Source organism: Camelina sativa, chromosome 7 (assembly GCF_000633955.1).
Source record: "Camelina sativa cultivar DH55 chromosome 7, Cs, whole genome shotgun sequence".
Classification (NCBI taxonomy): domain Eukaryota; kingdom Viridiplantae; phylum Streptophyta; class Magnoliopsida; order Brassicales; family Brassicaceae; genus Camelina; species Camelina sativa.
In genome coordinates, this window is record NC_025691.1 from 29,938,707 (window position 1) to 29,958,064 (window position 19,358).

Consider the following 19,358-nt stretch of genomic DNA (forward strand, 5'->3'; position numbering starts at 1 on the left):
CTTAACCTCGCAACTTCTCTTGGATTCATTAAATCTACACTCACTGACATGAATGCACGCCATCCTCTCAACNTAGCTTAGCCACAGCCGTTTCTATCTCCAATTTCTTTCTATCAGGAAACCACGTTGTCTTGATCATTATATTTCTTTTCAGATTCCTTTGCCTAATCAAACACGACACCAAAGCAAAGNCTTTGCAATTTTCCTCCTTAATCATGTACATCACACACCATTAGTTCCTTCTGTACGTATATTTCTAAAATACATTATTGACTACACATAGGGATGCGTGTTATATATATATATATGTACCTGTGATATGTTGTAGCTGACGTGAGGCAAGCTTAACCTTGCCATGTTTCTATTAAACTGGAGTAGAGGAGACTTGAGGTCAAAGTTATATCTCCCACATGAGAGACTTTCAACGATAACGAGGATATGCAAACTAGGTGATGACACTTTAATGCCATCAATCTCACTGCAACGTGATGATACTTTCAAGAGCTTTAATCTTTTGTTGTCAATCTTCAAAGTACCACTCTTTTTGGTGCAACCGATGCCTAGTACAAGCACCTCTAGGGAAGGGCAAGATGCGAGGATTCTGTTAAAGACTCCAACATCACGGGCGTACGTACATGAGAGTTTGAGGGTCATGAGATTTTGGCAGTTGTTGAAGGAATGCGAGGTTCTGAATATGAATGACGATAGCGAGAGTGATATGAGGCTTGACAATGAGAATGAGTCTTGTGGGAATTCGGGACTTATTGGCCACTTCTCTAGTCCAAAACGGTGTCCAAGTGTGAGATGCTTGGTCTGCCTCACACCGGTGAGCGATTGAATCCAAGTATTAAGCATCTCGCTTGTGTAATTGTCGATTACACAACTCTCTAGATGTCCACGGTGATTGTTAATAATCTTGAGAAACAAAANTGACTCAGAAGAATGAATGTAACATACCTTAAATATTAGCTCAAGCTCAGTCATTGGAACAGTGCATACAAGTAAGACTTGTCTTAACCTCGCAACTTCTCTTGGATTCATTAAATCTACACTCACTGACATGAATGCACGCCATCCTCTCAACAACGCACCACATGAGTTTACCACATATTCTTCATGCCCTTTGCAATTTTCCTCCTTAATCATGTACATCACACACCATTAGTTCCTTCTGTACGTATATTTCTAAAATACATTATTGACTACACATAGGGATGCGTGTTATATATATATATATGTACCTGTGATATGTTGTAGCTGACGTGAGGCAAGCTTAACCTTGCCATGTTTCTATTAAACTGGAGTAGAGGAGACTTGAGGTCAAAGTTATATCTCCCACATGAGAGACTTTCAACGATAACGAGGATATGCAAACTAGGTGATGACACTTTAATGCCATCAATCTCACTGCAACGTGATGATACTTTCAAGAGCTTTAATCTTTTGTTGTCAATCTTCAAAGTACCACTCTTTTTGGTGCAACCGATGCCTAGTACAAGCACCTCTAGGGAAGGGCAAGATGCGAGGATTCTGTTAAAGACTCCAACATCACGGGCGTACGTACATGAGAGTTTGAGGGTCATGAGATTTTGGCAGTTGTTGAAGGAATGCGAGGTTCTGAATATGAATGACGATAGCGAGAGTGATATGAGGCTTGACAATGAGAATGAGTCTTGTGGGAATTCGGGACTTATTGGCCACTTCTCTAGTCCAAAACGGTGTCCAAGTGTGAGATGCTTGGTCTGCCTCACACCGGTGAGCGATTGAATCCAAGTATTAAGCATCTCGCTTGTGTAATTGTCGATTACACAACTCTCTAGATGTCCACGGTGATTGTTAATAATCTTGAGAAACAAAAAGAAAAAATGATTTAAAACACATGGACAAGAAGGAAGGAAGAAGAAGAAGAAGAAGAGAATTTGAGAGAAGGGAACCTTGGTCATCAGTGTAGCAACACGATTCGAAACATCGAGGGTAACGTTAGAATCGGTAAACTTCTTTTGCATGTCAAAAACTAGATGAGACATGTGCTTCCACACATGTTCCCATCGTTTGGACACAACGCTCGTCCTTACCGCTTCTTCTGTGGACAGTCTTGATAAGATCATGAGCAATAAATCATCGGGTAGTGTACTGATCCAATCAACATTTTCGACTGGAACAGATGATGATGATGATGATCTATCCATATTTTATGGGTATCCGTCTTAGTAAGTGGGCAGCCTGTAACACAGAGCTTTTACATCATATTCATTTACAAAAGAAGCAAACAACACATGAGTGAGCTATCAAAATCCAAGTTCTAACTTAAGGGCAGGAAACAAAGAATCGACGAAACCTCACAACTTACGTGAGAGAATCGAGAGAGAGAGAGAGAGAGAGAGGCTATTTTTGAGGCTGACAAGGAGACAGAGTCGGACTTGATTTAAAAACTTCAGAGTTTAGAAGCATCCGAAGATGCAGCAGAAACACTTGGCGTTAATACATATACACATAGATACGTTATTTAAAATTTTATTTTATTTCTCAATTTCTCTTAGTAGCTATTATTACTTTATTTTCTATATATATACACAATCATCAATGATTCATGATTTGATATTTAATGCATTTAGGTTTGTTTAAATCCCTATTTAAGTATATTAAAAACAAATGAGACATCAATGTGAAAAAGATAAAAATGGGCAAAGTCTCTATCGATCAACTACCAACACTTTGATCAACTTTTTCTCCGCTTTGATCAACCTTTTCTCCACTTTTGATCTTTTCCATCTCATTGCTCAGTACTTCCTTCACTTTGCTCTTTAGCTGCAAGCCATATAATAGAGAAACAGACCACTTAAAACATACTCTTGCTTTCTTTCGACATCAATATTTCTGGTAAGCTTCATACCTCACTGAGACCTTGTTCTGTTTTCACCGAGACATGAATTGATTCATCAGGTCCTGTTTCCCGGTACTTAATGATTTCCGCGTCATCGCTGCTTCTGTCTTCTTTGGCATAGATCACCGGCGAGCCTCCCAGCAGATCGCATTTGGACACAGCATCAATCCACAGGTAATCCTTAAACCTCTCTTTCATCTCTTTATAAATTCGAAACTGCAATGCCCTCCAAACAAATACACAACTGAATCAGAAAATATCAAACCCGTTTATTTGACATACACACATGTTCTGTCTTCTTCAGATATGCACACATGATGCAATGACCATAAGAATTTGTGTTTTTACTAAATACCTGATCGGAAGGAGAAGTCCCACATTCTCCAGTTAGATCATGAACATATAGAACCGCAGTTGGAAGATGAGTGAGTACAGCAAGAGTTAACTTCTCCAGATTATTCCTATCCTCTGTAATGACCAAAAAAAACTAACAATCAAGACTTAATCAAATATCATGATATCATATGCATCTATGAGAGAGTTTGTAGCAACTAGAATTTACCATCACATCTCCTAAGAAGCCCAGGGGTGTCTGTCACCTGTAAGGCGGGATGATTAGTAATTTAAACCATGAGGCATTAATGTGAGTAGAACAAAAGTCACAAAACAGAGGAAGTAGCCTAACCTGAAATCGTTGGTAGTTCAAAACGATGTGACCCATCAGAATTCCTCTGGTAGTAAAAGGATAATTGCATATCTGACAACACAACCACATCATAAGTATACACGATGCAAGTTTTATGACATATATATAAAGATTGGCACATAAGGCAAACCTCAGGCTTCCCTGTTGAAAGAATGCGGACCAACGATGATTTCCCAACGTTTGGTGCTCCGACAAGGCAAAGAGTTGGCATTTCCAAGTCAACAACTGGCATAGCCCTCAAAACCTGCAAAACGCGCAACTCTTTTCATACATACAGTTCTGATAACTAAGTCAAATCGGTCAAACTACTGGAAGAGACAAACAAAAGATTCTAGCAAGGAACCTTCGCTATACTTAGCAAATCATCAACAGCTCTCCCTTGTTGTTGGAAAACCAATTCAAGCTTCTCCACACCTTCGCTCAAGCGTTCCTCTGCTTCTTTCTTTGACAAAGCCTGCAAAAGACAATGAAAGATGTTTAATTTTTTCTACACTGATATATGATAGAATAAGATGGAACAATGGATAGTTGTGAAGCTTATAAGGCCTATACTGATGCACTACCAATCAGTATCTACAGTATATGAGATAAAGAAGTGAAGAGTCTGACCTTAGCACAGAGAGAAGCATGTTCTTTCCCAACAGATAGAACCTTCTTCCTCAGAACATCAACTTTTCCTAACACCTAAAAACTTAATATATAAGCCTATGCTAAAATCAGTTGCAGGGGAGCTGAATGACAGACTTAGAGGGCGTGCATAATAGATACCTCCTCATACTTGCCTTCACCAAGTGTCAACTCAATAAGAGACCTTTCATATGGATGTAACAGTCTCTTTCTCGGGAAACTTTCCATGTATCCTTTTAAAGGTAGAGCCAATTCCTTAAATAAAAAGCGCAGTTTCTGATTTGGTAAGACAACTAACATATCAAAATTTCAACCAGGGAAACACAGCGAAGGATGCAATGAACTCACCTTCATGAATGCATCAAGCTGCTTAGCACCTCTATTTCTTTCTCGCTTCGCAATATTAGCAATGCCTGAGACCAAAAGTGGATGAAGACTCTGTTAAATAGTTTGAAAGAGTGAATGTGAGAACAAGAACAATAAGATAAAGAATCAAATTTACCTTTGGTTGGTTGAACTCTTTTGGACTTTCTGAGTGCAGAACAATATAAATCAATAGATGGCATCACCATGGGGAGCTTTTGAAAAGCACCCAAACCTTCCTGCACTGGTGGCGCTTGTTTTTCCTGCAAAACCAAATCCGAATTCGTTTTTGGGATTAATCAAACTGGAAACCAAAAGCTCGAAACTTGTGAGAGTAAAACAAGGGTTCTAAAGGGGGAATGTATGTATATATATACCGGGGAGGTAGGGATTTCAATCTGCTTCTGAGTAATGTAGGAAGTGGGCAAGTAGCTTGAACTGACGATTGGAGAAACAGCCGTCTGAAGATTCCGACATTGACGCAAGGTTGGAGACCAGAAAGTGCGAGACTTTGTGGTGTTGGCTGAAGAAGAGTGAGAGAGAGAGAGAGTAAGAAGAGGAGAAAAACGAAAGCCATGGATGACAAAGATCAATGATTGGAGGAATAGATTAAAGAAATAGGTACCTGTGGAGAAAATGAAAGCTTGTAGGCAATCCTGTGGTGATGTTAAGAGACGCCATTGATGAGGAACCAAGCTCGACGCCAATTTCATCGTGTTTAAGGAGTCGCAAGAAACTGAACCAACAAAAAAAAAAAGAAGAAGCTTTTTTGAGTTAGACGGGAACAACAACGATCTAATCCAAAACCCCTGGCTTGACTTTTTTATAATGTGCTTTGACGACATCGTCATCATTTTGCGATTAAATAGATTGGTAAAATAAGAAAAGCCCCTAACTTTAAAACTTAGGTCAAGCTAATCTGTTGAAAACCTGAAACTTCCGGCGTAAAGAAAGTTACGCAAATTTCTTCTTCTTTGATGATTCAGTGAACAATCATCATTGTAGTGAGTAACTCGAGTTTTGTTCTCTCTCCTTAAGTGGAAAAGCTTTAGAGCCTCAGCGGCGAAGCTTCCGGCGGTAATTCGACCGCGTTCCCACAATATCCAAACAAATCAGTTTACCGGACCAGACATCGAATTATGGTTCGATCAGTTGACGTTCAACAAACCGGTAACTGAGTGAAAACTAAGCAATATTGGGCCTCCGCAATATGTTAAATTAATGGGCCTTCTGTTGTCCACTAGATTACCATGTTTAGTCGTTTTTCCTCACATATTTTGGTTAAACGTCTGGTAATTACAAAAAAAAAAAAAAAAGAAGGAAAAAGGTATTTACTAAAGGCTTTCAAATTAAATTGCAAGAAAAATAAAATACATGCCCAGCCAGGCCATTGTGTTTTTTTTGGTACTAGCCCATAATAATAAAGAAACTAATTACCCCAACGTAAATTGAGTAACGAAGCGTCAATGCAACTAATTGATTGATTGGAAAAGGTCTTTACTTGGAAAAACAAAATAATCTTAAAATCCAGACGACTTCTTTCGCTAGCCGCTTGTAGTAATTAAGATTGTGCGGCTCATTAAAAGATTGTAGTACTATTTGTACATCAGTACATGCGGAGTTTCATTGGTCTTTAAAGCTTTTGGAGAGAGATCATCATAATATATACAACAAATCACAGGCCGAAGGTGAACTAAGAGTTGAAGAGAAAGAGAGCTATGTACGAAGATGTGATGAAAGTTTGGAAGGAGATGGTACATGAGAAAAAATTGCAGGGGGAGCTGGAGGAGAAGCTAAAGGGAGAGATGGAGAAAAAACTGAAAGAGATGAATGAAAATCTTGAGAAGACGTTCGTTATAAAAGAACGTAAAATCAACGATGAGATTCAAGAAGCACGCAAAGAATTGATTAGGGTAATAACATCTTTTGTATTCTTTAAGTTTGAGTTTTTTACATGTTTTGTGTGTGTATTGTGGGTTTCATATGAATGTTTTTTAACTTCCCTGCAGGGATTTGAAGATTTTTCAGGTGACCATCAGACCACGATTGGATTGAAGAGGATGGGAGTAACAAATGTGAAACCGTTCATGAAAGTATGTATGCAGAGATTCAAAGGCGTCGAATCTGCTATGGCTCAATTTGGTATGCTTTACTCGAAATGGCAAGAACCCCTCAAGGATCAACCATGGCACCCATCCAAACGCGTGCGGATTGGAGTCAAAATCAAGGTTTGTTATATGTGTTTCTTGCTCCATTGTTGTGATTCTCTCTCTCTCTCTCTCTCTCTCTCTCTGCCACATGTTGTAAATGATCTTGCTTGTTGCATGGATTGGGGGAGAAAGTGGTGGATGAAGGAGATGAGAAGCTTAAGAATCTGAGAGAAGAGTGGGGAATTGAGGTGAAGAAAGCAGTAAGGACAGCACTCGAGGAACTGAATGAGTTTAATCCAGTTGGCCGTTGCTCAGTCCCGGAACTTTGGAATTTCAAACAAGGAAGAAAAGCCACACCCAAAGAAGGGATTGAGTACGTGATGAAGCAGAGCACTGATACTCTCAAACGCAAACGAACCTGAAAGGTATTACTTACTCTGTTTGTCTCTTATGCTTTTAGTAAAGCCAAAACATGTACACTTGCTTATGCATTAGCAAAGCCCGCTGAGACGTATATTTAATGTGCCAAAACTTATGCAGAAAACTAATAAATACACAAAAAAAATTAGGGATGGTCATTTTTATTAGAACTTGTTAGCTTTGCCCCAATGGGTGTTGTAAAGACTATAATTGAAACCCAAGTGGCTGTGTTCTTGTGTTACAGGAAGCAGGATGGTGGCTACAAAAAGAAAATATGTCATTAACCATTTTTGTGATTTGATGTGTTCAGTGTTGGTAAAGACTTGTTAAGTCAGTATTTATCATTTTGTATCTCCAATCTACACCTACGGCATCTCCTCTTTTGAAACTATATTATAGATTTGGGGGATACAAAATGAGATAGGTGATAGATATCCTCTAATACAAAAGCTTTAACAAACTGTGAAACTTGCAGAAGAAATAAATTGCCACTAATTCGACAGTCAACTTAAATTAATGATATTATTGGGCGTATGAAATATGCAAACTGTTGGGCCTTCTATTGGTACACTAGAATACCATCATGTGTATCTCTCTGGTCTTAAACGTTTCCGTTTCCAATTGTTTCGGTCGTTTAGGGCAATTAATACACGTAAAATCTTATCAGAAGATGATAAGTTTGAGACTAATACGATGCAATGCATTCAAAGTAACAAAACTAATCATTAGTACAATCTTAAATGCAGAAAACTAATCGTTAGTCGTTACTACTACAAATCTTAAATACAGAACGAATCGACTTCCTATCACTCTCGCATTTATTTAATTGTGTGGTTCAATATAAAAGCAGAAGACGAAAGCTGAAGAAGATCTGAAAGCAACCCAACAATCTTCAATAATAATTTAAAAAAAAAAAAAAAAAAAAAAAAAAAAAAAAAAAAAAAAAAAAAAAAAAAAAAAAAAAAAAAAAAAAAAAAAAAAAAAAAAAAAAAAAAAAAAAAAAAAAAAAAAAAAAAAAAAAAAAAAAAAAAAAAAAAAAAAAAAAAAAAAAAAAAAAAAAAAAAAAAAAAAAAAAAAAAAAAAAAAAAAAAAAAAAAAAAAAAAAAAAAAAAAAAAAAAAAAAAAAAAAAAAAAAAAAAAAAAAAAAAAAAAAAAAAAAAAAAAAAAAAAAAAAAAAAAAAAAAAAAAAAAAAAAAAAAAAAAAAAAAAAAAAAAAAGATGAAGGACCTGAATGAAGAGCAGAAGATAACATGGAGCAAAATGTGTGAAGAGCTGAAGGAGAAAAGGGAAGAGCTGGAGAAGGTAAAGAAGGAGATGAACGAAATGCTGGAAGAGGAACGTGCTGAGGTACAAGGATTAAAGGATGTGATCTGGGCCCTCTCCGTAAAAGAGCGTCAAAGCAATCATGAGATACAGGAAGCACGCAGTGAATTGATCAGGGTCTACTAATATTTTCTTGATCATATATCTTTTTTTTTTTTCGTGTTTTGGTGGGTTTCACGTGATGTATGTATTTGTATTTAAGTATCTTTATTTTTTTGCCTATATATGCAGGTATTGAGAGATTTATCAGACGAGAGATCCACGATCAGAGTCAAGCGCATGGGAGAATTAGACGAAAAGGTCTTTGTGAAAGCTTGTAAGGGGAGATTCTCCGACGAAAAAGCTGCGGCGCAGCATGACATGCTTTTCTCGACATGGGAGGAATACCTGAAAGATCCAGCGTGGCACCCATTCAAACACGTGGGGACTGAAGAAAATATCACGGTCCATTTTGTTCTGTCGATCATGTTCCATTTTGTTCAATTTCTTTCCCACTATTAGTACTACTAACTCTCTCTCTCACTGGTGAATGTTAAAATTGTTATGGTTTTCAGGAAGTGGTGGATGAAGACGATGCGAAACTTAAGAAACTGAAAGAAGATTGGGGTGAAGAAGTGAAGAACGCAGTCAAGAAGGCACTCGAGGAAATCAATGAGTTTAACCCAAGTGGCCGGTACATAGTTCCGGAACTCTTGAACTTTAACCAAGAGAGAAAAGCCACACTCAAAGAAGGGATTGCTCAACTGACGACACTGATCAAAACTCACTAACGCAAGCACCCATACCCATGACCATGCATGATGAGTGTTTGGTTCTTTTGGAATCTCTATTTCATTAAACTCTCCACCTGTTTTGCTAGTCACATTGCTTCTCGTTTTGTTTGCATCTTGAAACTAAGCTACCTATCTAAACCCCGTGGAGGGTTCTTTTTTAATTTCTGGTTTATTTCTATCTAAAAAGCAATGCGGTTTATGTAGGGCTTATCTCTTTTCATCTCATGGGCCATTGGGTTTGGTAATCTTTATGCATATTACTACTTTTTAGAAGCAATATCGATGTGAAAGATTGATGAAAAAAGATACCCCAACCTTGCCTAAAAACGTTGCCGTTTCTATCTGCTTCGGACTTTTTCGGTCTTGCGGAAGAAAAAAAGTTTGAGACAGTGATAACAGAATCAGACCGGACCGGGTATCAGATTATCAATTGAACCAACTAGTATATGTATTATGTCCATTAAAAAAAAACTTTATTGATTGGGCCTATACGTTGTCAACTAATGGGCTATTATTGACAACCGTATGTAGGCTTACTAAAACGCTGTCGTTTTAGTTGTGTCCGTCTTCTTCTTCTAGTCTAAAGTCTAGTCGAGGAATCTTTTATTAAACTCTCGACCTCTCTCTTGTTAGTCAGTGCTTCTCATTTCATTAAGATATAAGGGAAGAGCCTGCTAGATACCATTAGAAAACCCCTTGGAGTGCCACTGATCTAACTAAGAGAGTAAACAAATAAACATGTTATGGACTTAGTTGAAACAGTTGGGCCTTGTTTGTAGTAAAATTACCAACAACCAGCCCAAGATCTAGGAGAGAGATGAACGCTGCTTCCAAGCATGACGAGGACGTTTTGTTGATCACAACGTGTCGGTTTCTCGTCCTTCTCAAGAAAAGTATGTCAGTGGAATTGCGTAGCAGTAGGATAAATCTTATTGATTGGTTGTGCGGCTCGGTAAAGGTTATTACTACATGCAAAATTGCAGTTTACTAAAAAAAGTTTCCTAGTAACCGATGATGAAAGAAACCACTACCACCCAACAGAAAAGAAATATGAAAGAAAGGAACGATCTGAACGAAGAGCAGAAAAGGGTACTACAAGAAATGAATGTAAAGATTGAGAAGGTTGTTTCTCAAGGGATTCACAAACTAATCAAGGGCATCAAAGAAGAAGAAATAAATAAAGTCAAAGAGGAGATGGATAGAAAGATGGACGAGATGAGAAAGAAGTTGGAGGATTACCGTTTGGAGATTGAAGATTTAGAGAACGTGAACAAAGCCCTTGTTCTTAAAGAACGTCAATCCAATGATGAGCTACAGGAAGCTCGGAAAGAACTAAAAAGAGTATGTATACATCTATCTATAATCTTTAGTGCGTTGATATGCTTTTGTGTGGGTTTACATGCAAAGTCTCTCTCTTTTTTTTGTTACTGTAGGGTTTTAGTGATTTATCGGATGATGTTGAATCAACAACATCCACTATTGGAATTAAGAGAATGGGAGAGATTGATATGAAGCCATTCCTTGATTTATCATGCAAGCGGAGATTGAGGAGTGGAAAAGTTGAAGACCAGGTGACGCTCTGCTCTGAATGGCAGAGAAATGTAAAAGATTCAGAGTGGAACCCATTCAAACGAGTGGGGAGTGGAGAGAAAATTAAGGTTTTGTTCTGTTTCTCACTGTCCTGTTTTGTTCAGTTTTATTTCCCACTACTAACTCTCTCTCTTTCTCTCACTGTCCTGTTTTGCATGTCTTGATTCTTCTGGTGATCATTCATGGTTATGGATTTGCAGGAAGTGGTAGACGAAGACGATGGCAGACTTAAAAATTTGGGAGAAGAGTGGGGAGAAGAGGTGAAAAAAGTGGTTAAGACAGCACTTGAGGAGTTGAACGAGTACAACCCAAGTGGCCGGTACCCAGTTCCGATACTGTGGAATTTTGAGCAAGACAGGATAGCAACACTGAAAGAGGGGATTGCTCACATGACGAATGAGATCAAAACACTCAAAAAATAGCTTGCATGAGTGTTTTGTAAAGAGTCTGTACTTTTGGAATCTTAGTTAAACTCTCCACCTCTTTTGTCTAGTCTCTCGATGCTTGCTTCTCGTTTTAGTGTCTAGAAACTTGGCTATTTAAACCCACGGAGGGTTCTTTTCTAACTCTGGTACGTATTCTTATTAAGAAATTATGTCTAAAAAAGCTATGGTGTATTCATATCAATATCCTTTTTATTTATCGCTTTTTCATTTTTTGGGTTCTGGAATCTAAACTTGTTAGTGTTAATCATCTTTATCTCAAAGCGATCTGAACCTATGGAACGTTCTCCTTCGTAATTCTGCTAATATTGAATTCCACTATAGTCAAAAAATTTGACATGAAATGTTCTAATATTATTCCAAAAAATACTCAAAAACTTACTACTTGGACCTTTTGAGATACTACTAGTTTGTGTTACCAAATCAAATGAGTTCGCTTGATATATCTGCCTGCTATTTTTTCAGTTAACACTTCACCCATATGCTTTTTATAAATTATTTAGCACCCTATACCACACCAATTTTTGGTTATGCATAATATATAGCACCAAAATCTTCGAATTTTTCCAAGTGTCAACAAGAAGGTTCCGAATAAATAAGGTTTCCCCAAATTAAGTAATGCAGGAACAAGCTTAATTGGAAACAGTAATGAATTTTTGAATCCACCAATTGAAACAATAATGGCATCACACACAATATTTTCCTTTTTTTTTTTGTTTGGCACCGCTATTATCACGCTTGCTTTAATTGTGTGGTTCAATAGCAATCTTGGGACGAGTATCAAACTCCTGATGAGTTGTATGTATAAGTAGCTTTTTCTTTCGTTTTGTTCAATTTAAGATACTTCGTAAATAGTTACTTTTTACATTTTAAGCATGCACACGATAACCCATTTTCAAATAATTTGGACCGGCCACATTATGATTGTATACAGCACTAATTAGTATAGAGAATAATACTATACATTATTTAAATATGACTTATAGAAATGAAACTCCGATCCATATAATGATAGTATAAATGAATTGAAACTCTAATTTTGTCCGAACCAGTTATATACACATCTACAGATTTTCATTTTCAACACACATGTTTGTGCTTGTGCGCATATCATCTAGATTATATATACTTGATGGCTTGATGCACATTATAAATAAATAAAAATTGTATGAATACCAAATAAATGAGTTATGAGTCCCTTCATAAACGCTGATTTAAAAACATCATGTCAAAATATGGGGAACTCAACAAAAAGAATGTAAACTTTGAAAAAAATCAAAAAGGAAAAGAAGACAAAATAAGACTCAACGAGTACAGTGAAGTGAGCCAGCTATGTTTATCTTTATGTTAATGAAAAAACTTATAATAGTAATAATCAAGAAGAAAATGGAATAAAGTTGACCAATTCATGGTAGCCCGATTAGTGAGGGACAAAATAATTTGGACCGGACTTTTGACATATTTTACTCGACCCTACTACATTTCTATTTACACCACTTCCCTTTTACTACTACTCTTCGATACATCCCCTTCAAAATCATACTATCATTTCTTTTTCGTAACTTTTTTATTTCAACTTTTTCCAACATTGTAAATCTATTTTCTACTCAAAAACAAAAATATATTCCTAATTTGTTTTTACAAGTGAATGGTTAAGTAAAATTCATCCAAATAGAAGAAATCGCATATTTTTATTATTTCTGTAAATACCAAGCGATGTGACGTTGGGCTTTAGAACAAACAGTACAGTCGCTTCACATCTTTTAAATGGTCATGATTTGCTCCTCCACTCCCACACACATTCATATGTTCTCATGATTTGTTGTTTTATTTTCCCATATGTATATGACTATATTCTGTGACATAACGTGAAATAACTTCAAGGGAATGGACGAAATTTAAATGGCTATCTTAGTCTTAGGATAAGAGGTATATATTCTGCAGATATATAGATAGGATAGGAGTATAGGACCTCTATATGTACACTGTACAAATAGTTATTTTAGTCGACACCGAGACCACTCATTTCCTTATTCTATAAAACTTAGCAAAGGGAAAGGGTATGTATACTTAAGCATAAGTTATAAAGGGTATGTATACTTAGCAAAGGTTATATACCCAAGTATTTTTCTAAGAGATATTATTATAAATAAATCGAAGACACATCATACGATGGCGAGGACAAAGCGAGAAATTAGTATATTTTTAAGGTAATTAGATTCTTAAGAGTTGTGGACGGGTCATCAAAGGTTCTCTTTGAAATTAGAAAACGAATAACTTTAAGAGCATACCATATAAATAAGAGTCATATGAATTCTAAGTTGATTCTAATTATATCAGTATACATCTCAAAATATACATATCTTTTATTTGAAATGTTTGATCTTCTTTCCACGCATCTTTTATCAGTAAAAAACAACGTTTATATAGAGGTAATTTGAGCCTCACTTGGAATGTTTTTGAAAGGCTTAAAGCTATGAACCTGTTCCAACGCGAAAAGAAAAATCATACTTTATACTTCCAAATTACACAACCATCTGCGCTGATTCGAACAAATAATCGATCTTAATACATGCAAACATTAAAAATTTTAAACAAATCATTTCTTTCATTACAATATTCTTCATTAATATTTTCTTTTGGTTAAACTCTGTTCTTCTTACCTTTTTTTTTTTTTTTTGTTGCATGTATTAGAGATTAAGACAAAAAGAGTGCACAAAAAAAGAGAGTCGACTGTGAGTCACAGTATGTGATAAGGAAAGGTCAAGAACCATCGCTTTTATCATCATTCTCTTTGCTAACAACTTACAACCACGCAAACCCAATAGTTCCATTCTCATGGAGAGAATAACAAATTAGGAAAAATAATGTATGTCGATAGAGAAAGAGCTCCACAATTATTGCTTCATGCCAAAAGCTTCTTTTAGTACACGATATACGTAACATGTAAGTAGACATATAAAAGATACGATACACGAACCCATTCTCAGAAAGATAGCAACATTTCATGTTATGTAAAGAGTCTTCCTTATGACACATGCATTAAAACTAAGGATTACCAAACCCACTCACTCCTCACTCCAACAAAAAATGAAATATCAATCACCATATTTTGGATCCTTCACTCATAAGTCAACTCTCATATTTTGGATCCCTATAAATACCCTACACATCCCTTAATTATATAGCACATAAAACAATCATCAGAACAAAAACATATATCCTCAAATTAGGATCTCATCTCTCTCTCTCTCTACCCTCGATATGGATCATGAGGAAATCCCATCAATGCCCTCAACGCCGGCGACAACCCCGGGGACTCCAGGAGCGCCGCTCTTTGGAGGATTCGAAGGGAAGAGGAATGGGCATAATGGTAGATACACACCAAAGTCACTTCTCAAAAGCTGCAAGTGTTTCAGTGTTGACAATGAATGGGCTCTTGAAGATGGAAGACTCCCTCCGGTCTCTTGCTCCCTCCCTCCCCCTAACGTCTCCCTCTACCGCAAGGTACATATATACAGACACTTTCTCTGTTTCTCATTACAGTTACTTACACTCATGTTACCGATCATTCACTGAGCATTGACCGGTACAAATTTGTGTGTGTGAAGTTGGGTGCAGAGTTTGTTGGGACGTTGATCCTGATATTCGCCGGGACAGCGACGGCTATCGTGAATCAGAAGACAGATGGAGCTGTGACGCTTATTGGTTGCGCAGCCACAGCTGGTTTGGCTGTCATGATCGTTATATTATCGACTGGTCACATCTCCGGGGCGCATCTCAATCCGGCTGTCACCATTGCCTTCGCTGCTCTCAAACACTTCAACTGGAAACACGTCAGTACTTTTTCATTTTAATTGGTTTAACACAGTTACGCACTTTTGGATGTTACTGGGAGAACCACATTAAATTTATAGACATGCACATGCATCGAATCATGACACAGTTTATTATGAATTAAATTCTAACATGGGTTGATAAAAAAAGTATATAAAATCTGATCGTATAAAGCGATCTCTAATAATAGAAATTTTTGTTGGTGTCTATCTAATTAAAACTAACTATGTTACAAAAATAGGTGCCAGTGTATATCGGAGCTCAGGTGTTGGCCTCCATCTGTGCGGCATTTGCACTGAAAGCAGTGTTTGAACCGACCATGAGCGGTGGTGTGACGGTGCCGACGGTGGGTCTCAGCCAAGCCTTCGCTTTGGAGTTCATTATCAGCTTCAACCTCATGTTCGTGGTCACAGCCGTAGCCACCGACACGAGAGCCGTAAATTTCAGAACAAACAACTAAAGATAATTAAACATATTGAAAAATTTGGTCGTGTCTGGAAAACTAATGACAAAATTACAGGTGGGAGAGTTGGCGGGAATTGCGGTGGGAGCAACGGTCATGCTTAACATACTCATAGCTGGGTATATATAAGATCTAAACTAAACCATATCTTGATTTCAGTTGTCGTACACATTAGATAAAACGTTTTACTGATCAAGATGTTGTGTTCAACAGACCTGCAACTTCAGCTTCGATGAATCCAGTAAGAACACTAGGTCCAGCCATTGCAGCAAACAACTACAGAGCTATTTGGGTTTACCTTACTGCCCCAATTCTTGGAGCGTTGATCGGAGCAGGAACATACACGATCGTGAAGTTGCCAGAGGAAGATGAAGCACCCAAAGAGAGGAGGAGCTTCAGAAGATGAATAATGACAAAACTTGCAAAAACAATCGCTTATGTTACTCTGTTTGAATCACGTGTATAATATATAATCTCTGATGTCACCGATGGTTATGTAATTGCGAATGTCCCTTTAATCAAAATTGCAATAGCGTTTCGTCCAAATGGTCGGGTTTTAGTCTCATACAGAACTTTTTAAGGAAAATATAGCTCGCGATTACAAGGACTCGCTGCATCTAATTCAATTTGTTGATGAGATCATTGATCTTATCTTCGCGGTTACCAGTATCTCCTCCTTCGCTGAAAACTTGCTTCTTCCTGTTCAAAACACCAGCCGTGGGCTTGTTGAGTTTCAACGGTCCCAAAAATCTCATCACTTCTCTGAAATGATCACCAACCCTTGCTATCTCATTCACAAGGTCTTCTATGCCAAAGATTTTGTGTACTCCTAGAGCCTACGGGGTAACACAAGTTGGAATGATTCAAGAAACAGAATGATTATAATCTCGAACAAGCTCTACTATACTTTTAACAGTTGGAAATTTTACCTGTTCGATAATGTTGTTGTCGGTAAGAGGAACAGGATTGCCCTCTATTATTGTGTATCCCTTTTTGTATATGAGGTCCTTGACGCTCTTATCATTGGGGTATCTTCAAGAATCGTAAACAACGGTCAGGTCATAAGAGAATCGAGAAACATAAATGAAATTGAGCAACAAGGAAAAATCGAAAGAGGACTCGTCTCTTTACTTACCCATAAGTGACATAAGGCTGCACTTTGAGAAGCTTTTGGAACAGACTGTCAGTTGCTCTGGCAAATACACCAGTAAAGGTGCTCCTCAGTTGCAGATTGTTAAGAATCCTCTTGGTCTTTGGGTGCATATCACTCTTGCTAATCACCAAATAAAATAAAAAAATAGAAAAGGATAAGAAAACTGGCAGAGAGAAAGACTAGATTCAAAGGGGAAGAAGATAAAGCTAATTGAAGAATATAACTTACCCTCCTTGTATACGTATGATGAAAACCAGGTTAGATTTAACTGGTGGAGGAGATGACTTTGGCCTCTTGACCCTTTGCTTCATCCGGATAAGATCTATTTCCTTAAGGAATAACAATCAACAAAAAAAGAAAACTGTCAAATTACAAAGAACAATGCAGTATTAACATAAAGTCCTAAGCACAACCTTACAAACCACGGAGATATCTCAAAGGTGAAACATTTGCTTATCAGTCATAGTTCGACCTAGTCATAGTCTAAGAGATTGTGAAGAAAAATCTAATTTCATGCTGCAACTTCAACTCTACATAAAGCAATGAAAGACCTTTACTATGCAGAGAGACCGTAGTCAAATGCATAGTGAGTTGAAACCAAAACCTAAAAGAGTAAAACTTTTGATTTAATTGAGAGACCTTTACTACTCAGCAAAACCTTGTATACATGATCTAAGGTGTAGTAAAAGACAAGTCTAGAAGCAAAAAGAGCAGAGCTTGAGGCAGTAAAATCAATGGACAATGACTGAGAAACAAATGTTATTAAAATCAATGGCCAAATCTAGGAAAGTAAGAGAGAGTAAGTACCTTAGCCCTGAACTCAAGCACAAAATCTTCAGGACGTTTGATATCAGAGACTTTCTTCTGCTTCTTCTTGCCGAAATTGCCCAACTCAAGTTGCTTCTTCCTGATAAAGGCAAGCTCATCTCTGTTCTTCCTCTTCTTCAGTATAATCTCCGGTATGTAATCCAAACCCTTAGCTTCTTCTCCGGCCATTATCTCTACTCCCTTAGCTTCTTCTTCGGCCATTTTCTCTACTCTTTTGCTTCTACAAGACAAATATACAGATTGTCAGATTGTATTTTGTGAAGAAAGTAATAGAGAATCTGTAAAAACGGTTCCTTGAAAACAAACAGAGACTAAAACTCTCAACTCTAGAACAAGTGAGGCTATAGGGGACCAAGACAGAATGAACAAGGGAACAATGCGGAAAAGGAAAAACAAAATTACCGGTGGCGGCGAAGCAATTTGAACGGCGGCTAAGAATGAAGTCGAAGCTGGTAGCAATGGCACACGATTTGAGAATCCTAGGGTTTATGAACTAAAATCTCTTGTGTTACCAGACTTAATTATACAGTCTGGGTCAGACTTATAAAAAAGCCCAATATATGTGGGCTTATGTAAGGCCTTACTTGTTTTTTTTTTTTTACGTACTGCCTTTGTTGAATGTATTTGGCGTTACTATCTTGTGTGAATAAGAAAGAATACGTTGAAGTTGTGAACTGGAAACCACCACTACAAGGGGTTTTTCTTTGGCTCTATCTCTGTCTAGTTTCTTGATTGTTTGGTCTTAGTTTTGATATTGCTACTTCGAGAGGCCAACAAAGAAAAATGTAAATTGCTTCAGCATCGTATATTCTAACTTATTGGTACAGTTTTGTTCTTTAAATATGATATTTCTAGTTGCACAGTTTGAATTTTCTCAAGGAAAGATTGGCCAGGTGCAAGCCAATCTTGAAGAAAAAATCAGGTTTCCAAGGACTTATATATAGAACAGGTAGAAAAACTTTTTACAAATGGCTTGTCTTTGTTTCTCCATCTTCATTGTCTAATGCAGCTGCTAACCTAAACTTAAGAATCTTGTGGAGTTTGGCAACAGGTTCAACTGTCTTCTTCTGGTTTTCACCTGCTGCCAAATAAAAAACCAAATGAAGAAACCGCAAACCCAAATAACAACATGCTATGTTTGTTGAGATGATAAAGAGGGAAAGCAAGTGAAACTAACTAACCCATGTCGTCAGAGAAAGCAAGGCATGTACCAATTGTTTCTATATATTCTCCAACCTGAGAGATAGAGAGAGAGAGAGAGAGAGAGAGATCAAATCGAATACGACTATATTAAGAATGGAAGAGTAACTCTACAACTCTCAGAATTAAGTACCAGCTTGATTTTGCCATCAATGGTCAACACCGGATTCAAAGTATCCAAACCCTGAGAAGAAAACGAAACAAAATTTATAAAAAAGAAACAATGCAAGAGAAGAGATATAGTTAAAAGAAAAATTAAAAGAGATTTTGGATTGAACTGAACTGATAAAGTATAAGGAGCATCTGATGGAATGTCAATGTGTCTTGAAACGTCATCAAGATCAATCATTACATACTCTTCGTCCTCCATCTCTCTCTCTCTCTCTCTGGTATCAATTTTGTTTATTAGGGTGAAGAAGACGAACACAAAATTTTCTCAGCAGTAGTTTCACTTCAATCGCTTCTCCGTCTTCTTCCTTCGTCTGTGTTAGAATTTTGCTCAGTTACGTTGCGAGATATCAATTTTGGGCCCATTATTTTAACCTAAAAGCCCAAAATAATGAGTGAGGCGGTTATCATCCACTCTCCACCTCACGCG

General features: G+C 37.2%; 7 protein-coding genes across 9 annotated transcripts; 3 read left to right on the plus strand and 4 right to left on the minus strand.

Moving 5' to 3' along the window:
• Window positions 68-2,451, minus strand: LOC104705089 (F-box protein At1g80960-like). Its single transcript, XM_019227185.1, has 4 exons — window positions 1,935-2,451; window positions 1,242-1,844; window positions 313-1,137; window positions 68-208 (listed from the first exon to the last, which is right to left on the minus strand). Exons 1-4 carry the CDS (start codon window positions 2,187-2,189, stop codon window positions 68-70), a joined length of 1,824 nt encoding a protein of 607 aa, XP_019082730.1. The 5' UTR covers window positions 2,190-2,451.
• Window positions 2,583-5,726, minus strand: LOC104703354 (nucleolar GTP-binding protein 1). 3 transcript variants are annotated; one of them, XM_010419360.1, is made up of 14 exons: window positions 5,511-5,726; window positions 5,206-5,316; window positions 4,958-5,103; window positions 4,720-4,843; window positions 4,566-4,630; window positions 4,359-4,472; window positions 4,200-4,274; window positions 3,934-4,044; window positions 3,721-3,834; window positions 3,570-3,641; window positions 3,447-3,483; window positions 3,240-3,352; window positions 2,894-3,100; window positions 2,583-2,808 (listed from the first exon to the last, which is right to left on the minus strand). In XM_010419360.1, exons 2-14 carry the CDS (start codon window positions 5,291-5,293, stop codon window positions 2,701-2,703), a joined length of 1,374 nt encoding a protein of 457 aa, XP_010417662.1. In that variant the 5' UTR covers window positions 5,294-5,316; window positions 5,511-5,726; the 3' UTR covers window positions 2,583-2,700. The 3 variants fall into 3 exon arrangements, with proteins under 3 accessions (XP_010417662.1, XP_019083560.1, XP_019083561.1); XM_019228015.1 differs by lacking the exon at window positions 5,511-5,726 and having other exon boundaries at window positions 5,206-5,407; XM_019228016.1 differs by lacking the exons at window positions 2,583-2,808; window positions 5,511-5,726 and having other exon boundaries at window positions 2,955-3,128; window positions 5,206-5,409.
• LOC104705091 (factor of DNA methylation 5-like) lies at window positions 8,369-9,243 on the plus strand. The gene is made up of 3 exons (XM_010421079.1): window positions 8,369-8,590; window positions 8,705-8,917; window positions 9,028-9,243. Exons 1-3 carry the CDS (start codon window positions 8,369-8,371, stop codon window positions 9,241-9,243), a joined length of 651 nt encoding a protein of 216 aa, XP_010419381.1.
• Window positions 10,179-11,478, plus strand: LOC104703355 (factor of DNA methylation 5-like). Its single transcript, XM_010419362.2, has 3 exons — window positions 10,179-10,587; window positions 10,680-10,904; window positions 11,037-11,478. The coding sequence occupies exons 1-3, from the start codon at window positions 10,258-10,260 to the stop codon at window positions 11,256-11,258; spliced, it is 777 nt and encodes a 258-aa protein (XP_010417664.1). The 5' UTR covers window positions 10,179-10,257; the 3' UTR covers window positions 11,259-11,478.
• Window positions 14,459-16,125, plus strand: LOC104703357 (aquaporin NIP6-1). Its single transcript, XM_010419365.2, has 5 exons — window positions 14,459-14,786; window positions 14,891-15,115; window positions 15,358-15,552; window positions 15,637-15,698; window positions 15,793-16,125. Exons 1-5 carry the CDS (start codon window positions 14,544-14,546, stop codon window positions 15,983-15,985), a joined length of 918 nt encoding a protein of 305 aa, XP_010417667.1. The 5' UTR covers window positions 14,459-14,543; the 3' UTR covers window positions 15,986-16,125.
• Window positions 16,080-18,054, minus strand: LOC104703356 (60S ribosomal protein L7-1). Its single transcript, XM_010419364.2, has 6 exons — window positions 17,963-18,054; window positions 17,540-17,780; window positions 16,961-17,061; window positions 16,715-16,852; window positions 16,509-16,611; window positions 16,080-16,415 (listed from the first exon to the last, which is right to left on the minus strand). The coding sequence occupies exons 2-6, from the start codon at window positions 17,759-17,761 to the stop codon at window positions 16,197-16,199; spliced, it is 783 nt and encodes a 260-aa protein (XP_010417666.1). The 5' UTR covers window positions 17,762-17,780; window positions 17,963-18,054; the 3' UTR covers window positions 16,080-16,196.
• Window positions 18,523-19,130, minus strand: LOC104703358. Its single transcript, XM_010419366.1, has 4 exons — window positions 19,044-19,130; window positions 18,894-18,944; window positions 18,742-18,796; window positions 18,523-18,638 (listed from the first exon to the last, which is right to left on the minus strand). Exons 1-4 carry the CDS (start codon window positions 19,128-19,130, stop codon window positions 18,523-18,525), a joined length of 309 nt encoding a protein of 102 aa, XP_010417668.1.

Bases quoted from the DNA above. Each gene is read 5' to 3' on its own strand.
- LOC104703354 (XM_010419360.1), bottom strand. From the start codon at position 5,293: ATGAAATTGGCGTCGAGCTTGGTTCCTCATCAATGGCGTCTCTTAACA. The intron at 3,642-3,720 runs GTTTGCCTTATG...TTGTGTTGTCAG, and splicing joins TTTCAACAGGGAAGCCTGAG to ATATGCAATTATCCTTTTAC. The intron at 2,809-2,893 runs GTATGAAGCTTA...TATGGCTTGCAG, and splicing joins CAGAACAAGGTCTCAGTGAG to CTAAAGAGCAAAGTGAAGGA.
- LOC104705091 (XM_010421079.1), top strand. From the start codon at position 8,369: ATGAAGGACCTGAATGAAGAGCAGAAGATAACATGGAGCAAAATGTGT. The intron at 8,591-8,704 runs GTCTACTAATAT...CTATATATGCAG, and splicing joins CACGCAGTGAATTGATCAGG to GTATTGAGAGATTTATCAGA. The intron at 8,918-9,027 runs GTCCATTTTGTT...TATGGTTTTCAG, and splicing joins GGACTGAAGAAAATATCACG to GAAGTGGTGGATGAAGACGA.
- LOC104703355 (XM_010419362.2), top strand. From the start codon at position 10,258: ATGATGAAAGAAACCACTACCACCCAACAGAAAAGAAATATGAAAGAA. The intron at 10,588-10,679 runs GTATGTATACAT...TTGTTACTGTAG, and splicing joins CTCGGAAAGAACTAAAAAGA to GGTTTTAGTGATTTATCGGA. The intron at 10,905-11,036 runs GTTTTGTTCTGT...ATGGATTTGCAG, and splicing joins GGAGTGGAGAGAAAATTAAG to GAAGTGGTAGACGAAGACGA.
- LOC104703357 (XM_010419365.2), top strand. From the start codon at position 14,544: ATGGATCATGAGGAAATCCCATCAATGCCCTCAACGCCGGCGACAACC. The intron at 14,787-14,890 runs GTACATATATAC...GTGTGTGTGAAG, and splicing joins ACGTCTCCCTCTACCGCAAG to TTGGGTGCAGAGTTTGTTGG. The intron at 15,699-15,792 runs GTATATATAAGA...TGTGTTCAACAG, and splicing joins CTTAACATACTCATAGCTGG to ACCTGCAACTTCAGCTTCGA.
- LOC104703356 (XM_010419364.2), bottom strand. From the start codon at position 17,761: ATGGCCGAAGAAGAAGCTAAGGGAGTAGAGATAATGGCCGGAGAAGAA. The intron at 16,853-16,960 runs GTAAGTTATATT...TTTGGTGATTAG, and splicing joins ATCATACGTATACAAGGAGG to CAAGAGTGATATGCACCCAA. The intron at 16,612-16,714 runs GTAAGTAAAGAG...CGATTCTTGAAG, and splicing joins CAGCCTTATGTCACTTATGG to ATACCCCAATGATAAGAGCG.
- LOC104703358 (XM_010419366.1), bottom strand. From the start codon at position 19,130: ATGGAGGACGAAGAGTATGTAATGATTGATCTTGATGACGTTTCAAGA. The intron at 18,797-18,893 runs GTACTTAATTCT...TCTATCTCTCAG, and splicing joins TTGATGGCAAAATCAAGCTG to GTTGGAGAATATATAGAAAC. The intron at 18,639-18,741 runs GTTAGTTAGTTT...ATTTGGCAGCAG, and splicing joins TGCTTTCTCTGACGACATGG to GTGAAAACCAGAAGAAGACA.